Source organism: Prionailurus viverrinus, chromosome F2, assembly GCF_022837055.1.
Source record: "Prionailurus viverrinus isolate Anna chromosome F2, UM_Priviv_1.0, whole genome shotgun sequence".
In the NCBI taxonomy this organism is placed as follows: domain Eukaryota; kingdom Metazoa; phylum Chordata; class Mammalia; order Carnivora; family Felidae; genus Prionailurus; species Prionailurus viverrinus.
Genome location: NC_062578.1, coordinates 38,521,678 through 38,545,528, shown reverse-complemented (window position 1 = coordinate 38,545,528; position 23,851 = coordinate 38,521,678). Strand labels below are relative to the sequence as shown.

Below are 23,851 nucleotides of genomic sequence, written 5' to 3'. Positions count from 1 at the left end.
TTTTTTTAAAGTTTATTTTTATTCGAGAGAGAGATGGAGAGTAAGTGGGGGAGGGGCTGAGAGAGAGGGAGACAGAATCCCAAGCAGGTTCTGCACTGTCAGCACAGAGCCCGAAGCAGGGCTTGAACTCACGAACTGAGATAACATGACCTGAGTGGAAAGCAAGAGTCAGACACTTAACCTAATGAGCCGTCCAGGCACCCCAATTTATGCACAGTTTGAAAAGTTAGTTAAGTGCCAGTCAAGACTTAAATCTAGGTCTGATTCCAAATTCCAGTCTCTCCAGTACATATGAAAATCCTTAATGATGTTCACCAATTATTTCAGCTGTCTTAAGGACACATGCATGGCAGGGCTATACCTCTGGGTACTTTCCTGTTTGGGTGAGGCCGTATGAAGAATTGAAGTCAACGAATGGAAACCAGACTGTTCCTTCTGAACCACAGAATTTATTTGTTGGAGTGAAACTCTCCAGAATGCTCTCTCCTAGAAAAGTTTAAGATGGTGACAGCTTGGGTCCCAGAGTATACAGACATGGAGCACAGCTCCCAGCCAACTGGCAAAAACATAGCACACACAAGAAACACTCCTTTGTCGAACAAGCCACCAAGATTTTTGAGTTGTTACCACAGACTTAGTCTATCCTGACTACCACCAGTGGTCTCAAAAGTCAAATAAACACATCTCACTGGGTCAGGATACAGTCTGAAAATAGAAGGGAAAAAAGAAGGTCCATTGAGCTTTTCAAAGGGGGTTCATGTAAAGTCTAGCTTTAGGCAGTTGACAAAGTTACAAAAAACAGACGAATAGCTCTAATGTGCCCCATTTTTATTCTAAATGGTTTTCCTTAAAACTTGCCAACCTCATTAGCAGTACAACTTATGATATAGTAAGTGGTTCTCATTTAGGGGTGATTTTGTCCCCAGGGAGACATTGAAAATGTTGGGAGACATTTTCCTTCCTCACACCTCCGGGGGTGGGGGGCGCGGGGAAGAGTACCACCGGCACTTGGTTGCTAGAAGCCAGCAATGCTAAGTGTCTTATAATGCACAGGGCAGCCCTCATGACAGTTATCCAGCTTAAAATGTCTGTAATGTCATTGTTGACAAACTCTGAGATAGGTGTAGAATGCCCTTCTCATTTCAGGGGAGAAAATATCTGATTCAAAAACAGCAGTTTATTCTTTAAAACTAGATTCTTATTTTTGCTCAGCAAACTCCTACACTGGGTTCTCACTAGTCCTCAGGTTGATACTGTATTGCTTAAGATTATAAACAGTAAATAAACAGTAAACAGGGGTTTCCTTTTGTCAAGGTAAGGGTAACATGGAGAAGAAAAATCAGCAGGAAGACTGGAAGTCATCTCTGTTCAGAGCATTGATAGTTTCAGCAGAGAGCTGTAATCTGATTCAATAAGTTACACTAATCATCATCCTTATTCTACTGAAAGAAGACAACTACAGACTTCTTCCTGGCCAATATATTAGCAAAGTTCTTAATAGTTTCTTGGTCTGTATACTTATAAAGAATCTTTATATTCTGTAGATTGATACGTGAAGGCAAAACAAAACAAAACAAAGCAGTGTCAGAAGAAAAAAGAAAAGCTCTCTTGGGTTCTATTCCTCCCTTAAATTGACCTAAAGACTTAAGGATTTATCCAAGGGGTTAGGAAAATTAGAAAGCAGCCCTTTTGTGAGCAGACACAACACTAAGTCAATACCTCTCTGTACTCTTAATGGTCCATTAACCTAATGACAACTCCTTAAGAGTCCAATCTTATCCTCTCAATTGATCTTATGACTGTCAACATTTATTAATAAGCACTTACTATATAGGCCAGGCAGTGTGCTAGATAATTTAGTAAGTCAACAAGTTCTTGTTTCTAAGCACTTACAGACTAAAGGAAAATAATAATAACAATAATAATAAACTAAATACAAATAATACTAATTACTAGTGTGTGGTTACTAGAAACCAACATGTATGAACTGGGGTACCCAGCCCTGGCCAGGTGGGAGTTGGTGCTGATGAAATGGAGACCAGGACAGTAAGCTAGGTGAAATAGGTTGGGTGAAGTTCTCAACTCCCAATGGCAGCTCAAAGGCCTTCAAGTAGGAAGGGTGGTGAACAAGAAATGATAATTCCTACAACTTGGCTTTAAAAAAAAATCAAAACCCTTTGAGTTATATTTTTTCTGCAAGATGGAAAATGGTTTTAAAGAAGATCTAAGACAGGCAAGAAGAATCAGTATGTGAAAACATATGGAAAGGAAGAAAAAAATCACACTCATTTGTTCAATAACAGTAAAAATATGATGAAATTACCAATTAAATTCTCAGAAACACAACAGATCTGCTCCTTCAGCTAGTTCATGACACCTGGACCAAAACAATACATTAACAATCCTGTACCAGCATTAGTTTGTGCAAATTTCCTTCTTCAACACCCATGAGTCTTAGAATATTCTTCAATTTCATTTACCCTAAATAACCTTCATTATTCAAAAGGTTTTAAGCTTCAACCTGATTTCTAAGAGCCATGGCTTAAATGCCTATCTCCTTATTTTCCTCTATTTTGTCTGAGACATAGTGCTATGTTTATATATTTATTCTAAAACCCTTAAAGCAAGAATTTGGGATTGTATTATTCTCAATTATATATAAGGACAAAATAAAGCCAGGATAAAATTCTAAAACAGAGGATTTTCCCTTTCTAAATTGTAAAATTGTTTAAGAATAACAATTTGAGGGGCGCCTGGGTGGCGCAGTCAGTTAAGCATCCGACTTCAGCCAGGTCACGATCTCGCGGTCCGTGAGTTCAAGCCCCGTGTCAGGCTCTGGGCTGATGGCTCGGAGCCTGGAGCCTGTTTCCGACTCTGTGTCTCCCTCTCTCTCTGCCCCTCCCCCGTTCATGCTCTGTCTCTCTCTGTCCCAAAAATAAATAAAAAACGTTGAAAAAAAATTAAAAAAAAAAAAAATAACAATTTGAACGAACAAATGATTTAATTCATACATCTTTTATTCTTCTTTTGGCAAACATCAGATAACATGAGCAAAACTATATTGCTCACTATAGTTACATACATTCTTTTTTGCTTTATATAAGTTTGTAAACATATGTAAGTGGATAAAATTCTTGGCTAAAGACATATTCCAAAACTCTGACATATACTTTTCTGAATTAAGAGAAAAGAGAGCTTATGAAACTTCCATTAGACCATAATCATACAGCAAACTAAATTAGGATATACTGTTTTTAAATTACATCTGCCATTTTTTAAAGACTTCAGTTTTTGGTTACAGCTAAAATGATTTTTATTTGAAGTTTTATGGAAGAATAGAAGCTGACCACACAAATCTTACTCATAACAATATCTGCCCATTTAAAAATAAAAAATAATAAAAATAAACCTATAATCAAGAAGGTTCCATTCATCTTATTAAGAAAAAATAATTACGAGGAAGTTATTTTAAATATAGATGGCATCTGTACTAACTAGGTTTATGATACTTTTTTTATTACTTCTTAATGCTTATCTTTTGATTTTAAAGTAACAGATGATTTCATAAAAAAAGGTCAGCCATTTACCATTTTATAATTCTTTTATAATTTCAGACCCAAACAATTTCAGATCAAGGATTACAAAACAGTCAGCCTTCAGAATATACTTTGTTAGGCAAACAGAACAGTTTTTCATCATTTGAGCTAGAACACCTTCGTGCAGTACTTGCTATAGCTGACCACAGTCCCTACCAGCTTCCCACATTGTCATCAGGTGGGCATGTGAGACTAACAACTGGTTTTAATATCATAAAACCCAATATTTACTTACAAAAATTAGTTGCGCTCATGGAGCAAAAATTGAAATATTATAAATTTGATGCTAAATCTTAGTATTTACTCCTAATTTGGGAAAAACAGATGAAACCAAAAGTTTCATTTTCATTAATACTTAGTTACATAACAAATTATCAGCGAGACATGTTTCTACATACAGATACTATCTTCTTAGAATAGTGTTAAGAATAATGTGAAATCTGAGCCAGATAAATCATTCCTATCAGAAAGTATTGTATACTGATTTTACTATTCAGTCTTAGCTCCCAAACAGTGGCTTTCAACTTGATCCCTATATGTAACATAAACATTCTCACATATCTGAAATAAACGTAGGCTAACTAACTTTCTTCTAATCCTGGAGAATGAAACAAAAACAGAGGTCTGGTAAGACAAATTGAAAGTGAGGAGAATTTGAAGTAAAGTTGGCCTTGGACCCTTTTACATTGCTACTCCTTCGGTGTGTACAAGTTAAAAAAAAAAAAAAAAATGAGAGGCCACAAACTATTTATAAGTGGAAAAGACCACAAGGAAAGCAAAGCAGCTAAGTGGTGACAAGGAAAACATAATGAAGAATATAAAAATTTGCAGTTTTGAATATGATCAAGAAATGATGGTACTGGAGCTTCTGGCTGGTTCACTTGATAGAGCAGGCAACTCTTTATTTATTGTGGGGTCATGTGTTCAAGTCCCCATGTTAGGTGGAGAGATTACTTAAAAAATAAAAAAATAGAATAAAAAAAATAAAAGACACTAAAAAACTGTAAGAAAACATGATGGTACTTCTTTAGAGGTCTGATCTGATAGGAACACCTATTTACCTTTAAATTTCTCATTTCTTACACTGAACTGATTCCCATGTGAATAAATATTTTAAAATTTTTAGTTATTAAAGCAAGCTTTTTAGCTGCACTTTGATGGGGTTATATAAAAAGCTTCATAGTATTAATTCCATCATGTACCAGGGTTACTGAAATCAGATACATTTATAAGCATTAATTAGATTTGCTGTCACCTTTACCACATTTTTGCAATGACCAAGTCATTTCATTTCTTCAAGAAAGTTACATTAAAATGGTTACTGAAAGCTTTTAGTAATAAGGAGAAAAATCAAATTTATTTCAACGCATAACAGAATGTTCAAGACCCTATATTAGTAAAAATATCAGCAAATAGGTACTATCTTGGTCTGTAAATGATGTATTCCACAACGACTCACAAGTGTTTTTAAATACCACAAAGGGAACACTGGTCAAAGTTTATCTCTGGCATACTTTAAAAAAAAATCTGTTAGTAGCTTTGCCATAAAACTGATTTAAGGTAGTTGTGTTTTTCAGTAATGTCAGAACAATCCAGCACTTGTAAGAAGACTCAGATCGGCACACTGTACTAAAACATAATTGTGTAACATTTTGTAAACTAGCTGCAATTTTCAGTAGCTGTGTTCACCAACTGTGTAACAGAATTGTAATGTTCTCCTAAGCCGTATGCATGTCTCATATATCTGAAATGAGAAAAGGAGAAATGAGTAGTTTAGACGAAAGTAATTCATTGTACATAAATGTTTATTATGTATATAAAACCAAACACTCAATGAATCACTCCACAGGGGTATCATTCAAAGACTTCATTGACATATTACTTAAAAGTTCAAACCCATTTGAAAAGCTTCAGCAGTCAGTAAAATCTGGTTCAATAACTCTGTCTGCTGAGTTTAAGTCAGGGAAAACACAATCATTAGGGGGCAAAGGAAAATTACTGAGATGCTGAGTACTCAATAACCTTAAATTTTTACCTAAATCTAAGCCATTAATGATTACCTTGGTAGTCTGGCTAATAAACAACACTAAAGCCAACAGCAAACTCTCCATGCTGTGTTTCAAAAAAGAATTCTCAATCATGTAAAATACTTTGACAATACGAAGAAAAACTCTCTAAGGAATAACCAATTAGGCAACATGAATATATTTCCGCTTTTGTTCTTGTTGAAACTTAGCATTATTAATGTCACACTAAGACAGTATGAAAACTAATCCTAAAATCTGTAATCTTTAGAAATGATTTTATTCTTAACTCATACACAAGAATAAACCAGTAGAAGTTTAAACAATTATCTAAATCACATATTGACTGACAATGCTTTCTAATTTTATAATTGCCTTTAACATAAAATAAGCGTAATTAATACAACCGAAGACATATTTTTTCTAATTAATCAACATATACAACCTAACACCTTTGAATAATTCTTTTTGTCTTAACTATGAAAAATGTAACAGTAGAAATTTCCAGGTACTTACACAAGTATTAATGGGTTTTTTTGATATTCTTCACCAACTACAATAGGAGGAGAATCTGCCTGTATTATCTCTATTGGTGTTTGTAAAATATGAGACAAGGCTCTTAGCTATAGGAAAGAAAATGTATTAGTAAGGAAAATAAAAAGGTAAATCTTACTCAAGTCATAAACTACTGAGTATGCATGAATAGGGCAACCATCATCCAACAGAGATCTACTCTGTTCCTCACTATACACCAAGAGCCTGCCTGCCACAGAGTAGACATTTAATACGATTTGTTGAAAAAACAAATGTAATATTTATTAAATCAAACGCAGAAATTTCAAGCCCTGGCTACACAACAGCTTTTTAGAAATAGCAATACCATAGTTAATGAAGTAAAGGTTCATTATACTAGTCCCTCTACTTTTGAATACTGCTTGAAAACTGCCAGTTTTTAAAAATACTATCACTCAGGCACCAGATCAAATCAATTACAATTTGGGAGGGGCTGGGAGAAGGAGAGAAAGAACAGGAAATATTAGGAGGTTTATTCTTCTAAAAGCTTTCAGATGATTCTAATGTACTAGTGCTGAAAACCACTGTTCCATAATATTCAAGGCATGAGTAGCTAAGTTATGTATGTGAATTGTGCTATCTTTTCATGGATTTTCCACATGATTAATACACAATGTTAATTTCATACCATACATTATAAAAATAGAGTTTAAAGGCAGATGAATAATAGTTAATAATAAATATTGGTAGTAACACTGTTTAGACCTACTATGACCAGGAACACTAAGCATTTTATGTATATTAACTCATTCAATCCTGACAATAATCCTATGGGATAGGTAAAGACCTAGAATCTAAAGCGAGTGGTCAAGATGCCTGCCCAAAGTCAAGCGTAAAGAAATAAAGTGACCTGCAACTGAACTGAGAAGTCTGACTCTGGAGCCCAAGTTCATAAATTAATCATTCAACAGTCCTCAATCTTAGTGCCCTCACATCTATGTATTTGCCCAATTATAAGAACATTTTGTCTGGAACATGGTCCTTTTAGGATGTTGTAAAAGAAGGGTAAGAAATTTCTTCAAATATATGGAAATTCTGTACTGCACAGTAGCAAACTTAATCCCACACTCTACCTCATAAAATGTTCCTTTGAGGTATTTTTTTCTTACACCTGAAATTACATTTTTAAAAGCCAGCACAGAATGGAGAGTGTGAAGCAAGCTCTGGAAATCTTAACGTCCCTTCGAAGTCTTTAAGAATCATATAAAGAATTTCTCTTGAATAATTTAAATTTACCCCATTGTAAAAACAGCAATTCCTATGTCAAATGAATTCATAGACCAAAAATTTATGAGTAAATGTCCTTCAAAAGATGTTGTAAAGTTTTTTTTCTCTCTTTAAAAAGACTTGCTTAGGTCTGTAGTTCTATTAATTTGTGCTCCTCAAGAAAGTTCAAGCACCTTTACTCCTAATGTAGTCACAAAGCTACTATGACAATTTCCTGAGTTTCAGAGACCCAGGAGAGGCATACAAAACGAATGGACACAGTTCCCTCTGGTGGCTCAGAAGAGGTACAAATACAGACTTACTGAGAAAAAGACGTTAAAGAAGCATTCACGTCATTTCTCTAAAAAGTATAGTTCTTGAAGTGAAATACTCAGATCCACAAAGCATTCAAGGTGACTAATTACCACTACACAATATTAATTCTACTGCTAGATTCATCCATCTGGCACGTTAGCTTACAAAGTTCTATGCATACAATACTTGTCTTATTTAATGTCCACAAATGACCTACCAAGTACACACAGGGGTTTTATTATCCCTATTCAATTAGGACACTCGAGCTCAGGAAATATGGCTGACTCAAAACTGAAAGGTAGAAGGAAAGCCAGGACCCAAACCTAGGACTTTCTCTCCTATCCCCTGACTTTTGAATACCCCAGGCTGCCTTATCACCAGTTGGAACTATTAGATGTTTATTCTGTTTTAATAAAACAAAGTTAAAGTAAGATAAAGCTTTAAAAAAATCCTGATGAATTCCCTACAAGTGGCTGAACATACTGTCTTCCTACATGTGAATTTTGATGCATCAGATACTGCTCTGAAGTCAGTATCAACTGGAATTCCAATTATGATGCACTGTGGCAGGATCTGACCCATAATTTCACATAAAAATACGGTTTTCTCTTTACTTTATAATAGTGATTGTCATCAGCTAAGCCACTAGGCTAAATCTTACTATACTTGAATAAAATCATCACTTTCATAAGTCCAGAAAATCAAATATATTGCCAGGAGCAGCATCACAAATGGAAACACCCAAGAGTAACATTAGCCTTACCAACCCACAAATCAACCACTGGGCTATTTAAAATGATAATAGTGCTTTACTTCCCAAAGATACATACTTAACGGCCTAAGAATGTTAATTCCCCATTTCAATGCTTCATGAGTAGAGAAACGGCAAATGGCAAATACGTAACAAAAAGGGATACTCAAAAAGAAAGTGGGATCATCTGAAAAATACATCTGATATGGGATTTAGAAGTAATTTAACAATCCACAAATACTATGAATAATTACAAACTTACCTCAAGCTGACCTCCCCATGCAGCTGTGTTGACGATATCATCACAGTACTTCCTAAACTCTTCTGTAGAAAAAATGAGAATATAGCACTTAATAATTTTCATAACTCATGTTACCAGATCCCTTTTATAGCTCCCACAATTCCTGATCATTACTCAAGTTGTAAACCTACTCCTTTCTCTACCTGCACTCTCTAGAATTTAATCCAATTCCCAGATCCAAACTTAACTCGCTCCAACTTTCCACCACCTCTCCATCTGAGAGGAAAGCAATTCATTTCTGTTTCTCTCCCTCACGCTGAGGCCTAGGGACCTTAATTACATAGCAAGCCTATTCTCTCTTTAGCTAAGCAACCCTCAAAACTGCCACCATACTCAATATTTTGACATGTATTTTAAAATCCAAACCTGCATCTGAAAAAATACACTGAACTAAAACACTGCAGCCTTAAATTGGGTCCACTGTAAGACCCCACAAGAGATGTGAGAAGAGGGGCACCTGGGTGGCTCAGTCGGTTAAGCATCCAACTTTGGCTTAGGTCATGAGCTCACGGTCTGTGAATTTGAGCCTTGCATCAAGCCTCAGTGCTGACAGCTCAGAGCTTAGAGTCTGCTTCAGATTTTGTGTCTCCCTCTCTCTCTCTGCCTTTCCCCAGCTCACGCTCTGTCTCTCTCTCTCAAAAATAAACATTAAAAAAAAAAAAAAGATGTGAAAAGAGAATCAGGGTAAAACTAGAAAGGAGTTGAAACTCCTTTGCCAGCAGTAGCATCAAACAGTGCCTCTATTTGTTATTTTTAAAGCATTTACCTTATTTGCTTCAGTATCAGTTCTAGCCAAAGAAAGGACTTCCTGGACTAGTCATGAGAGTAGGACCTAAGTGCAGTTTAATGGCACATCTTGAGCATACACACCTTATACAGAAAGTTAAAAATGGAAAACTAATACCCTTCCTGTTTAGAGGAAAGGAAAAAAATTATGGACATGTACAGAAAAGTATGTCCTGTGTGTTTGCCTCATTCACTGCTATATTCCCAGCACTCAGGGTCCTAGAAGTGCCTAGAAGAGTCCCTGGCACATAGTGGCCTTCAATAAATATTGACTAAGTGAATAAGAAATTAAGTCTTTTTTTTTTAAATTCAGCATGCTGAGTTGCCAACTCTTTTCCACTGCCCTGCAACTAGCAGAGTCAGGGACTCCATTAAAGCAAAGTCAACCTTAACCATCCCTTCTCCTACCCCTCCTGGTCATTTGACTTGCCAATGGATACTGCCACACCTGCAATCTTCTCTTAGGACGAACTTTCCTCTATTATATCTCTGACTCTCCCCAACACTCTTTCAGATTTTCACCTGCTCTCTCCTTTACTGGCTAGTTCTTCTTTTTTCTTTTTTTTACCTCCCCATAAATATTCTATCTTAATTGTCAAAGGTATTAGAATAATAAGGCAGGTTATTAACTCATTTGTTTTTGGTTTTGCAGAGTCAAATTTTGCCTAAGTATTGTGGCTTATTGAAAGTAAAATTGAATTTCCCAAAGTATAGGATAAAAGGATTTGGTTTTCCGATCATTCTCTGCTTATGGTCTTTGGACCCTATACTTCCACAGACTAGTCAAAGCATACCTCCCTCTATGCCTACTTTGTGACATGTGAACTCAGAAACATAATTTTCTCAGTAATAATAATGAATCCTATTCCACTTTTGCCTTAAACAATATACTAGTATGTATTATAATATAAAAAACAATTCTGCCTAAATTTTGAGACTTTTTTCCTCCATAAGAACTATAATAGGTTTTTCTTCTTCTCAATGCCAGGAATCACTTTATTTAACAGCAGCAACAAGACATAGTAAAGAAAAATAAATTACCTAGAGTATACATATCTCCCGTATTAGGGTTTGTTAAAAATGGCAGAAAGTCTTCCACATGGCCTTTTATATATTCAGCAGTTTGACTTCTCAAGGCAGACACAGTCAAAGGGCATTTCTGTTCTTTGAGTTGATCTTCAATGGCTCTATACATACAGTGGCCATCAGATGGAATCTGTTTAATTTCCAACTGTCTTGCTGCCAATATTTGAGCAAGTTTTTCACTTTCTAAGTGTCTGGCTCCAGATAAGTTCTCAATTTCAGCTTCAGCTATCCTTTCTTCCCGCTCCTTTTCCAATGCAGCTTTTTTGTCCTAGGAGGAGAATATAGGAAAGTTAATTCACAATAATGAGGACTATTTTACATTTATTAAGGGGATAGAAATGTAAGACCCTCAAGACTTTTGCCATTTTTGTCCCTTCTCCCACAAGCATTATCATATTGATGATCTCATCACTTGTAGAATTTTCTATACTGGGAACTCCTTTAAGGGCAACTATCTTTCTCATCTGCATGTACCCAGCACCGAGCTCTATACCAGGACAAAAAAAAAAAAAAACCTTCAAATTTTTCTTTAAAGTCTACTTAAAAACTACATGAGGGGTGCCTGGGTGGCTCAGTCGGTTAAGCATCTGACTTTGGCTCAGGTCATGATCTCACGGTTCATGAGTTCAAGCTCCGCATCGGGCTCTGTGCTGACAGCTCAGAGCCTGAAGCCTGTTTAGGATTCTGTGTCTCCCTCTCTCTCTCTGCCCCTCCCCCAGTTGCACTCTGTCTCTGTCTCTGTCTCTGTCTCTCTCTTTCAAAAATAAATGAACATTAAAAAAAAATTTTTTTTTAATGCGTTTCTAAAAGCTTTAGTTACTGATTTCAAAGTACTGCCTTAATACTGTGTTGTGCTAAGCCTCAAAGCAACATCATTATCATATTTATGCCAAGCTAATCCAAGCTTTTTAACTTATCACTCCACTACTGAGGCATTAGCATGCTAAATCACCTGTGCAGTATTAATATGCCAAAGACTTTAGAAGGGTAGGGGAATTCTATTTATCTAGCCTAAAGAAAAAAACAGTGCATGTGTACGTACACACACACACACACACACACACACACACACACACACTTAACTGAAACAACAGATAAAAACATTCTTATAAAAAATTAAAGTATCATGATAGACAAAAGTTCCTCTAATGACCAATGCCAATTTCAGTGCCTGCTGTAGAAGTCAGGTGTGTATCTTTCTAGATTTTTTTTCCTAAGCGCTTTAACAAATATTGATGTACTCAAAGTATAGAAAAAATACTTTAACAAAAATGGTATCACATTATATTCTGCAACTTGCTTTCCTTATTCAAATGTCAGAAGAGTTCTTCCCATGGCAACATATGCAAGGATTAGGTATGGGTGGGGCATGAGATCTATGACATGAAGGATGGATGAGAAGTAGAGTGGGAAGGCTGGGGGGAAAGAAAGAAATCCTGACAGTTGGACTAGCAAGGATCAAAGCCAGAAAGCACTGTTTCATAGCTGAACACAGTTCATATAGCTAGGGTACCACAGAAACATGTCAAGAGCTAAGAAAAGATATGTATATAGCTAATATATATTAAATCTACACATACATAGTTAAAAATTAGAAAAATATACACAAAATATTCATAGTGCTTTTCTCTGGATGGTACAATTACAAAATAATTTGTTTGCCCCCCATGCCCATTCCCCATCTACCTCCCCTCTAGCAACCATCAGTTTGTTCTCTGTATTTAAGAGTCTCATTTTTGTTTACAAAATAAGTTTTGTTTTGTGTGTGTGCACATATGCATGCTTTTCTGCATCTAATTCTCTACCATGAATATGCTTCATTTATATGCTGGTCATGACTGCTTTTCAATTTAAGAGAATAAAAATCAAGAAAAAGTAAGAAAAGGTAAAGACTGTCATGTCCCTAGCTCTCATTCCTCCTTGGGGCAGAAAAATTAATGGAAAGGCAAATTTCAATGTAACCTACTGTCACACATTTGAACTACTTGCCTGGTAGGTGCCATACTAGAACCTAAAGTGATTTGTAAGTTACCTGAATCAAAAGCAGTATTATCTTCCTAATGAAATATACACCTGTTTAAGTTTATTCCACCCAAATCCAACCATGCCAGAAATAACATGAACAAATTTATTTCACTGCATACCTACAACTGTGCATCACAGCGGCATAAAAATCTTAAAACACAAGATGGCACTGTTACTTTATGAAAGTCTAAAAAACATTTTCAGAGGGGAGAGGGAGGATAAGCACCTTGGATATCATCTAATCCAAAACCCCTCATTTTCCTCTGAGGAAACAGCACGCAGAAAGATTTCCAAAGGCCATACAGCTGGTTTAGAAGCAGAGTGGGACCAAGGACAACACAGAGCGCTCCTTCTATCCAGGCACCTAAATCAGAATAAAAGTTGGAGCAGATGGGAGCTGGAGTTAATGATGTTATGTACTAGTTACTGGAAGAGTGGAATTTTATACTAAACCGTTTAAGCTTCTAAAATCTAATCCAAGCATTTCACTTTTGTCCTCAAGCTCCACTTTAATGTTACACAGTAACTATGTTTCCTTTCCAGGGCACAAGGTGGGAAATTCACTGGATTCTTTTCCCAGCCACTAATAGTTTCCCAGTGGCACTAGGCACTGTGGTTTCTACAGCCCAAGTGCTGGAGACAGAATGGCAACAATTAAACCTAATAAAAGCATATATGTAAGATGAAAACAGCACTTAACTTCATAAATATATTGTCAGTAAAACTAGAGTCCTGTCATTGAAGTCATGCAGCAAAATCAACTCTGAAGAGGAATCTTAAGAGCTGGGTACCAGTCCTGGGTTGGTATCAAACTTTCAGTATGCCACTGACAATTTTGAAAAATGAAGAAATTGAACTAGAACTCATTCTGGCTCTCAAATTTCCTATTTTTGGAACCCAGTTCTCCTGAGTTCTACTTGGGGCTCTTTCCAGCATACCAAAGAGCTTCTTCCATTCAAGTCTGCTGAATTAAATAAAATACTCCCCTTTTTTTCTCAATTAAAAATAAGAGATTTGTCCTACGATACTCCAATAATAAATATTTATAAATTTTTGTTATGTTTTTCTAAAAGAGAGTTGTATCTCTCCCAAAGACAAACACCATTCTTTTTATTCCTTGGTGCCTTTGTCTAAAAAAAAAAAAAAGAAAAAAAAGTTCAAGTTTCATTTTCTTATATAAACTTTTAAGTGTTTTCAGTTCCAGAATCTTATTAATACTATTAATATAACAAAGCAATAAAAAAAAACTTTGGGAATTACTTCTAGGGTGTTTTCTCTGCCAAGTATTTAAGCAGCTGACTACAAAAGATACTAAATTTTTTGAGGATATAGTTAAAAAGGTATGCATTTTAGCTATGCATTGTTTTAGGAGAAAAGTAACAAAATGTTTGAGAAAAGGGAGTTTAATTTTTTGTTTTGGTCCAGCTGGGGATGAGTAAGATTAGATACAGACAGGAAGGAGTTGGGGCCTATGTTTTCCAAAATTAAATAGGCTACTCCAAGATGTATCAATTACTAAGTAGAGGCAATCCCAATAAATATTTTGTTATGCTACTGCCAAGCAAAAACTCTGCCCTTTGCTTTTGATCTATAGCAGCTAGATGACAACTATAAGGCTATCACAAAGAGAACATGTATCTTAAGTACGGAGTTAAAACAGATAACCTCCAAGATACCATAAAATCTAAGTTTCATGATTCTGTGAAATTCACAATCATAATATTTACTCAAGAATACAATCTTATGTAAGCATGAAAATGTTTGACCATTTGCAACTTAATCAACTTTCAAACAACAAAAAACAAGCTACTGGTCTTGGGTTGAATTTGTAAGAGGCACACTACGCAGGACTGAACACAGTAAACATACTATCATTGGCTGACCCGCTAGTTCTCCAGGCACTGTGTTAGGGTTTTGGCAACAGTACATTACTTAATACTTACAATAGCTCTACAAAGCAGGTATTATTTCACCCATTTTATACATATGAAACTGAGGTTTAAAAAGGTTGAGAATCTTACCCAGAGTCACAACAGTAAGTAGGATTAAAACCTTCAAAAGTCTGATACCAAATACCATGCCCAATTAAACTGGGTACTACTAAATTATAAAACGCTAAGTTAGCTTAAAAATAAGTATTTAAATCCTATAAAACATCAAGTGTTAGTAAAACAATACTAGAGACTAAACAGACTGTTTTTAAAACCCCTTTTTCTTTTCCCAAGTGAACAGCCCTTACTTATCTAATCTCAGTCCCATAGTTTTGATTTCATGAACTCACTACTTCCAACAAATCAGTTTCCTTATAGCTCTCACCATGATGCAGAATTATTTCATGCCCACATGCGTGCTATTTATCGTACTTCAAATATCCTCTTTAAATAACTATTTTCTTAAAATTCTAACTCATTTAACACTTGTCACAATGAACTTTTCCTTCTCTGAATTCCCACTGCAGCTAACCATTACATAGGTACCTGCATAAACCTCAGAATTTTGGACACCTGTGTATCTTGCTTAATTTCTAGATTCAAATCCTTGTTTCACCACTTAGTACCATAGTTTTTAACCAAAATTGTGCATCAGAACCATCTGGGCCCACACTGTGTAGATTCTAAATTATTAAGTCTGGGATAATATATTTGTAAAAAATATTCTTTGCACACTCCCCTTCTATGCCCACTCTCTTAAGAGAACTAGAAACGGAACATGTTATTTTATACTGGTTAAGCCTATTTTCTTAAAATGAGATTAAGAATCTACTTCACAGGATTATAATCAGGAGTAAATGAGATTTCATATAATCTATAATAAGCCTAGCATTGTACCTAGCAAACAGCAAATGCCTAATAAATGTTAGCTCAGGTCCTTTGACAAGGAACTCCATCATTTTTTTTCCTACTCCCTTCCTACACAACACCTAAGAGAGTAATAAGCATACAGCACTAACTTAATTACTTGGTGACATGACATTCATACCCGTCTCTTTTGTGCTTTTGATATCCGAGGTGGCTGATTCTCAAGAACCAAGTTTGAAATGTTAACAGCAACAGAATCTATCTGAAGGAAACAAAAAGCATTAACGAATTAATGAAAAATACTTTTATCATTCAAAGTATTAGACTATTAAATTATTGAAAAAAATCACAAATGCATGCAATCCCACAACTCAAATTTGAATAATACTACTAGATACGTTATTACAAGACATGGTTGTGTCTCCTTTCTCTATTTTTAAGGGAGAATTCGTCCGATTCCCAAAAGGTTTTCTTACAGCTCTCCAAAGATAATGCTCATCCCTGCAGGCTTTTCCTTCTTGCTTCCAATTCCTACTCCATTAACCCAAATACTTTCTGTATGTGCCAACTCATTCAGCAGTCCACCCTTCCCTTCTCTAAGTGTTGACAGTACCTATAGGATACATAAGGTCCTGCACTGGCTCAGTTCACTACTGCCTTCATAAGCTCAAATGTGGCAGGAAAGGCCATTCTCCATCTTAATTAGCCAGAACCTGATGAACCCTGCTTCTTGACCGTAGTAAATATTGAGCTTTCTCTATCCTTTCCCATTTACAAACTGATAACTATAGGTAGAAAAGTTAAGGTATTGTTCAGATAGCACAACCAATCTTAATCATCAAATGGCTATCATGTGTTTGCTAAAGAAGATGCTAGACTTTTAACGATAGGGATTAGTAGCTAGCATTTTATTATTGCAACTATAGCTTAAACCAGTTTTTAGTAGGATACATACATAATGCATATAGAGACCTCTAGTAACAATAGAGCCAGCACTCTTCAAGGCTATTCCCAAATTATCAAAATATCAAAACCAAATTAAGATTTCAAATAATAGTTACATCAACTTTAATAAAATGAATATTGTTATATTTTTCAGAGGAATCTGCTAAAATCTACAAACTGCCATGCTGACAATAGGCAAGAAACAGAAAAGCATCTGGAAAGCAATGACATAAGAATTCATATAGCATTCAGAAAGAAAACAAGCTTAAGTCAATGAAAAAGACAATAGGTCAAAGTAAAATGGGAGCTTGTATTTTAACAAACAACATGTAGCTTAAGAATCAAACATTTTTGTCCTTGGAAACGTAGGAAAGCTCAAAATTGCAAATGAGAAGATAATTGGAATACCATGATTGTGACAACACAAACACCTGGGCATCATACTAGGTTACTTGGGAATAAAATATGCTAAGACACGGAGGCGCCTGGGTGGTTCAGTTGGTTTGGGTGTCCGACTTCGGCTCAGGTCATGATCTCATGGTCTGTGGGTTCGAGCCCAGCATCCGGCTCTGTGCTGATAGCTCAGAGCCTGGAGCCTGCTTCGGATCCTGTGTCTCCCTCTCTCTCTGCCCCTCCCCCACTCTCACTATGTCTCACTGTCTCTCAAAAATAAATAAATTAAAAAAAAATTTTTTTTTATTAAAATATGTTAAGGCACAGAAGGCCAGGATCTTGATGACTAGCTAACAGGGCTAAAGAAAAGGAGAATATGTTTAATATAATGACCACTGTTAATCAGTACAGACAAGTTGTTTTCCCTGTCAAGAACAGACCAAAAATAAACTTAATAAAACCACATTACGGTAGATAAAACTTTGCACAGACATAACAACATTCTAACTATCGAAAATGGAATAATGTTATGGAGGCTGTGATCCTTGGTATCCAAACTCATGCAATAAACTACCACACCATACAAAGTTGTAACAGAATTCATCACATCTTGGGAGTAAGACCATCCTGATTTTGAATTCTAGCTTTGGCACTTAATAGCTGTTCAGAAGTAAGTTCTTAATCTCTCTGAGTCTATTTCCCTCTTGAAAAATGAGATTCTTTACATTCACTTCATGGATAATATCTTAGTATGTTACTATAAAAATTACATGAGATAATACAAATATGTTGAAGTGCTTGGCACACAATACCTATTAGCCACAGTATTAGTTAAAATGACAGTATGCTCCAATTTACCCAAGAAACGTAAATTTTCACTCATTACAACTTGTTCATAAAGCACTTTATAATCTAAAAATGATTTCATATTTGCTGTCCCATTTGATTCTTACAGAATCTTGTGCTTAAGCAGAAGTATTTATATCACATTATATGTGGAGAAGTTTATGCTCAGGAAGTTTAAGCAACTTTACCAAGGTTACAATACTATTTAATGGCAATTCTGGGACTAGAAGTCCTAACTTCCATTTGGTGAAGCTTCCTCTAGTCCACTTTATCAATCTGTTCCTCTATGGGGCAAGTAAATAGTTGACACGTACTTTTTTTGCTGACCTCCCTTACTAAAACACATTACCATGTAAACCTGGTCACAGAAATATTAATGAATGGTGACGCATGATTGTGACTTCCGTTCCCTCTAATTGTACGATGTCATATAGTCAACAGTTTAATATTAGAGATGGGCAGTGGCTTTCAAATGCTGTAGGCAAAGAGAAACATTACTTTACATACTTTACTTTCCTTAGAAGTCAGCTTCAGTTGCTCCAGTTCTTCTTTATGTTTCTGTTCCATTTCTGCTTCCAACTTAGCAACATCTTCGGTGAGTTGCTTCCTCCTCTTTTTGTCATTCTTGGGAACAGCATTCTTCATACCCTGAATTCTGGCTGAAAAGCCACCAAAATCATTAAGTCAACAATTCAGGATTGAGAGGAAATGAGAAATGGGGACAATAAGGGGAGAAAGGTGGAAACAAATCATGATAGAAGAGTAACTGCGTTATTAGACATTTACAGATAAAGAGCTCAGATGGAGACAAAAAGAAAATCCTCAAAACTGTACGTTTGTTTAGTGTGATAGGAAAAGGAAAAAGAAAAATGACTCAAGTTTTAAATCTTTTAACTATCCCTTTTGAGTCCTCAAAATTGAGGTGAGGTATTTTAAGAGCATCCATTAGATCCAAGTGTCGGTAACAGGTTCAGGAACGGGAAAGGGAGACAGGGGAGGGGGCGGTAGAGTCTGGGCCCAACATCACGGCTTGGAGGTATTCTCAGACACCAGCACCCAGGCGGTGACATAGGGAAGCCGAGACGTGGCGGATCTAAGAAAAGAAAGCTTCTGAAGATCTGGCGGATTAAGGGACCACCGGGATAGGGGATTAAGAGGGAAGAGGATACTAGCTACTTTGGGAAAGTCTAGGAGGAGCCAGATCAGAAGCCTCTCAAGATTCCTCAGAACCGACCCGCCACGCGCCCTTTCCTGGGTCCGGGAGACTTCCCACCCCCTGGTCACCTTGCAGCTCCTTCTTCTCTTTGCGATGCCTTCTCACTAGCTGCTCCTCCTCAGCAAGCTCTTCCGCCAAGATTGCCTCCATGACGACCAGGTAGCCCAGCACACGCGCTGGTAGCTGCACCACGAGCTAACAGGCACCTTCCACCCCTCACCCTCACCCGGGGTGCCATTGGCCGCGCCTGGGACCCAGTCCCGCCTTCGAGGCGGTACCGGATCTAAGCAGAGTCATTGGGCCGAAGAGAAAGGCGATGCGATAGACGCATGCGCACTCCCGTGACTCTGGTCTATGGAGGCGAGGCGGTGGGGGGGTGGGCACGACAGCGCGTGGGGGTGTGGCTTGACCGCTGCAGTTTGCTGCTTCGTGATTGGCTAGCGCGTTATAGCTCCTTCAGGAATAAAGCTACGTGCCAGGCTACCGGCTCTGACGTGAGGCGCGCAGTGATGACGTGACGGGAGCCATTTTGGAAGTTCGTTACCTTTCGTTGGGTCTTCAGACGGACGGCGTTCTCTAATCGTTTCTTTTGGTCAAATTCCTGAGAAGTGCTGTTCAAAAGGTAAGGAAGAAAAAGAAAACATATAAGTAAAACTGTAATAATTATCCATGGGAATCTTTGGGCTGAGTCAGTCAAACGGTAGGGAATTAAGTTTTGTTCATTGTTTTAAAGGTCGTAATACCTGAGTTCAGAAACCGCTCACAATTGAGAAAATGCCGCCTCTTGAAATGGATATAGAAGTGGAAACCGAAGAGGTTTTAAGGATGGACCATCATATGGTACAGGAGCTTACAGACCTATGCTCGAAGATAAAGAGGCTACTGTCAGAGCACTTGGAAAAGTATAAGAGAATTGAAAGAGAACGGAAACATGCAAACCCGGTCGGCCACAAAAACGAATTACAGAAATAAATGAAAAAAGAAACTAAGCATGAGGCAAAAAAGGGAAAAGATAGAAGAGACAACTAGAGAATCTGTCCAAGAGATGCAATCTACGCATGATAAGAATACCTGAAATAGATGACAAAGCAATTGAAGCAGAGACAAAATTTAGGAACCAATAGTAGAAAATTTTCCAGACTTGAGGGACTAACTAGATCGGCAAATAGAAAAGCTCATAGGCTACCAGAACTTAACGAAAAGAAGGCAACACTTAGACATACCCTAGTGACGTTAAACTGGAAGATAAAGAAAAAGTTCTACAAGTATTTAGAGAAAGCAGGTTACTCATAAAGGTGTAAAAGTCAGACTGACCTGAAATTTCTTTTGCAGCTCCGAATGCCAAAAAGACAAGCAATGTCTACAGAGGTTTAAGGGGAAATAATTTTGAGCCAAGAATTCTGTATCCTGCTAAGTTATTTCTATACAAGGGCAACTGGAAGACATTCACAGATACTCAGGAGTTAAAGTATAAAGTATATCACCCAAATGCTGTCCTTGAAAAATTTGTTAAATGACGTTACTGCAACCCATAAAAACCATAAGTTAAAACAATTCAAGGGTAGTGAAGCAATTGTATGAAAAAAATAGGATAAAAAAAAAAACTGGGTAAGCATTAAAACTAGTTAAACAGCCTTAAGATTAACTTGTTATATGTGGGGTTATAAGACTAAGTGCAAAAAATGTTAAATGTAAAATTTCACTTTCTCTCATTTTAAACTGCAAAGGTGTGGTAAATGTTTAATTTAGAAAGCAAGTAAGAGCTGTTATTTTTAGTATGCATTGTAGACAAAGATATGCAAGCTCTTCAGGTAAACATAAGTAAAATAAAAGGGCTTTGTCAGTGTGGACAGGACACAGTAAAGGCATTCCAAGTGTTAATCTGACAAAATGGGAAATCGGTACAGTTTTGTGTCCTCTATTTTTAATTACAGAGGGGAAAAAAGTAACAATTTTATCTATAATGTGAATACTGTGTAAAAAGAAAATTTCTAAATTCCTGGTTGGGGAGGTGGTAGATGAAAACTTTGTTTTATGTACATCTTGTCCAGGGAAAAGCAGTAGTTCCTGCTTCATGTAGTAGTTCATTATAAGTAAATTTGGCACTGAAATAAGGTTATGGGTAAATTAGAATATACCAGCTTTATGGATTGGAGAGGAAGTGTGAAAAACAGCAAGGAAACAAAGTCCTAGAAATTGAAGTAGGAGCAATGTTCTTATCAGAATTTAAGCTATAACAAAGTATAAAGCTGTAGGATGTAATATTTAAGCTTTATGTGGTAAATAACGTGGCATTCATATGTAAGATGTTCAGTATCTGAGTGGTAGTTTTACTGATGTATACATAAGTCATTTTAAGTGTGGACTTAAAATTGTTGCATTTTATGTATTTAATAAAGTAATTCTTAACATACATATGGCAAAAACTGATGGACTCTTAAACGTTCATAGTCCTTAGTAAAGTAAGTGAAAGGAGATAAAGTAATTAAATAGGAGTGTGTGTGTGTGTATGTATGTATAGTAGGTATTACTTTGCTACTTCATTTGTATTTTCAGATTATCCTGAAACATGTCTAAATGATCTAACGTTAGGATACAGAGAAAACTTTAATGTATGATCACATTGCACAAATGACCACATTGCAAAACAGCCTTGAAGCTAAGACTAGATGTTGGAAAATCACACACTTGGAATTTTTGGAATGTTCTTAAATAACTTGGGCAAAGAGAAAATTAGAACAAACACTGGTAATTCAGGAAATGCTACAATAAGGATGTTCTACATTACATGTTGTGGGATGGATGCATAAAAGGCAAGGAACAAGGAACATTAGGTGAAGAGCGGAATATGCACCTAATAAGATAGACTTAGTAACTGGAGTTTCTAAATTTAGTTACCTTCCGGTCTAAGTCTTACCACCACACCTGCCCCCCCCACCATACAATAACTTACTAAAGTGTCATCTCTTTCTTAGACTTCCATATAATACTTCCTGCTTTGTGGTCTCTGTGAAAATTATGGTCTTCAGCATTGCCTAGGAGCTTGTTAGAAATGGATCTCAGGCTAATAACGTAGGATTAGATTATAAAATATATTAAGCATCTATAAAGTTTCTCACTGAGGGGCGCCTAGGTGGTTCGGTTGAGTGTCCGACTCTGACTTGGGCTCAGGTCATGATCTCACGGTTCGTGAGTTCGAGCCCTGCATCAAATTCTCTGCTGACAGCTCAGAGCTTGGAGCCTGCTTCAGATTCTGTGTCTCCCTGTCTCTCTCCCTCTGACCCTCCCCCCACCTTAAAAATAAACATTTTTTTTTTTTTTAAGAAAAGATTGTGTCAGAAAAGACAAATATATGACTTCACTCATTTGAGGACTTTAAGATACAAAACAGATGAACATAAGGGAAGGGAAGCAAAAATAATATAAAAACAGGGAGGGGGACAAAACATAAGAGACTCAAATATGGAGAACAAACAGGGTTACTGGAGGGGGTGTGGGAGGGAGGATGGGCTAAATGGGTAAGGGGCACTAAGGAATCTACTCCTGAAATCATTGTTGCACTATATGCTAACTAACTAGGATGCAAATTTAAAAAAAAAAAATGATTTTTGTGAGAGTAAACTTCTGGTCTATATGATAAGAAAGTTCATTACTTCAGATGAGGTATATACGCAGAAGAGAATGGCTTATGGAGGGGGAAAAATGAGTTTTGTTTGTAAAATTGGGCATGATTTGTAACAGGGAAATTTGTGGATATGTCAGACAGGCATTTGGAATACAAATCCAGAGCCAGAAAAGATGTAAAGATTAGAAATTTAGGTTTGAGTTTTCTGATTGGAAGACAGTATTTGAGGCCATGAGCAATTACCCTGGAAAGGATGATAAGAAATAGGAGGAAAAAGGAAAGGAGGTGGGTAGGTATTACAGAGGAATAGAAGATTGAGATTTATAGTTCAGTTGAATTCAACATCAAAAACAATGCACTACAGTCAGCCATATACTTAGAGATGAGTAATAATGGAGTAATACGATATTTTTTGTATGTAGTCTTTTAAATTTATAATTTTAAAGCTCTAAATGGCACACCCATTGTCCTAAATATTCTAATTTCTAGTTCACTACTATGTAACTGTATATAGTTTATTACTCGCAGTTATTTCTATAAAGTCAAACACTGAATTAGTGAATATTGTAGCATTGCATCTGGGAGGAATCTAGGATTGGGTTCCTGTGAACCTCTGGTCACATTTTCATCAATTGATCAATACATAACCTTGTTTTAAGATATTTTATTTAGAATCTGTTGTTGATTCACTAACATTAAACTCAACCAACAGCTCATGGCCTGAACAAATATTACCTAACATTTTCTCAGTAAGGTACATCAGTGCCTTCTTGCATTTAGGAACAACCACTACACAGCACTATACTTAGGGACCATTTTAAACAGCAAAATCACCAACAAAAAAATATACCATGCAAAAATATATAATGCAAAAAATATATACCATGAAAAGGGCACTTGTTCACAGTATGAGAGCAGAGATAAGACAGTGTCACCTGGTCTCACTTCATTTGGGCCCATACATGTCTGATGACAGATTTGCTGCTACTCTGCAACATACACATGCCCATGAAAGCAACAGAAGTTCTGATTTGAGGGTTACTAATAAATTGTAGTAAGCAATTTCACAAAATCTGCAAGAAGTGAATTTGGACTGTAATTCAACATGGTTTTGTTAAGTATCTTTCCAACTGGAATTTGGGAAGCCATAGTTACACTAATGATGCCAAAGAATGCAGCTTTGAGAAGGTGCAACACTGATGACTCCCAAGGAACAAGGATTATTGCAAAGGTCCTGAAAAACTTGTGCATGGTTATCAAGAACTCAGAGGGGTTTGCTTCTTTCCTTTCTCCCCCAGCCTTTAAAAAAAAACTTTGCTTAATCTTTATTTTTGAGAGAGAGACAGAGTGTGAGCAGGAGAGGAG

General features: G+C 36.5%; 1 protein-coding gene and 2 long non-coding RNA genes across 4 annotated transcripts in view; 2 read left to right on the top strand and 1 right to left on the bottom strand.

Annotated features, from left to right (window-relative positions):
* The window catches only part of LOC125156243 (uncharacterized), a 28,665-nt gene extending 12,018 nt beyond the window's left edge, over positions 1-16,647 (top strand). The window contains exon 3 of the long non-coding RNA XR_007148506.1: positions 16,561-16,647. This is a non-coding gene — a long non-coding RNA (uncharacterized LOC125156243). The remainder of the gene's footprint in view (positions 1-16,560) is intronic.
* On the bottom strand, positions 3,015-19,146 carry OTUD6B (OTU deubiquitinase 6B). Of its 2 annotated transcripts, none has more exons than XM_047841999.1 (7): positions 18,930-19,146; positions 18,153-18,304; positions 15,643-15,723; positions 10,594-10,906; positions 8,728-8,789; positions 6,137-6,243; positions 3,015-5,340 (listed from the first exon to the last, which is right to left on the bottom strand). In XM_047841999.1, exons 1-7 carry the CDS (start codon positions 19,009-19,011, stop codon positions 5,256-5,258), a joined length of 882 nt encoding a protein of 293 aa, XP_047697955.1. In that variant the 5' UTR covers positions 19,012-19,146; the 3' UTR covers positions 3,015-5,255. The 2 variants fall into 2 exon arrangements, with proteins under 2 accessions (XP_047697955.1, XP_047697956.1); XM_047842000.1 differs by lacking the exon at positions 18,930-19,146 and adding an exon at positions 12,890-13,027 and having other exon boundaries at positions 18,153-18,211.
* A 138-nt stretch (positions 19,147-19,284) lies between these two features.
* LOC125156241 (uncharacterized) lies at positions 19,285-21,274 on the top strand. Its single transcript, XR_007148503.1, has 2 exons — positions 19,285-19,483; positions 19,595-21,274. It is a non-coding gene; the product is annotated as an uncharacterized LOC125156241 (long non-coding RNA).
* The last annotated feature ends 2,577 nt before the right edge of the window (positions 21,275-23,851 follow it).

Coding starts and splice junctions, on each gene's coding strand:
- OTUD6B (XM_047841999.1), bottom strand. CDS start 19,011: ATGGAGGCAATCTTGGCGGAAGAGCTTGCTGAGGAGGAGCAGCTAGTG. Junction 15,724..18,152: donor TGACTTCTAAGGAAAGTAAA/GTATGTAAAGTA, acceptor TGTTTCCTTCAG/ATAGATTCTGTTGCTGTTAA. Junction 5,341..6,136: donor AAAAACCCATTAATACTTGT/GTAAGTACCTGG, acceptor TTCTCATTTCAG/ATATATGAGACATGCATACG.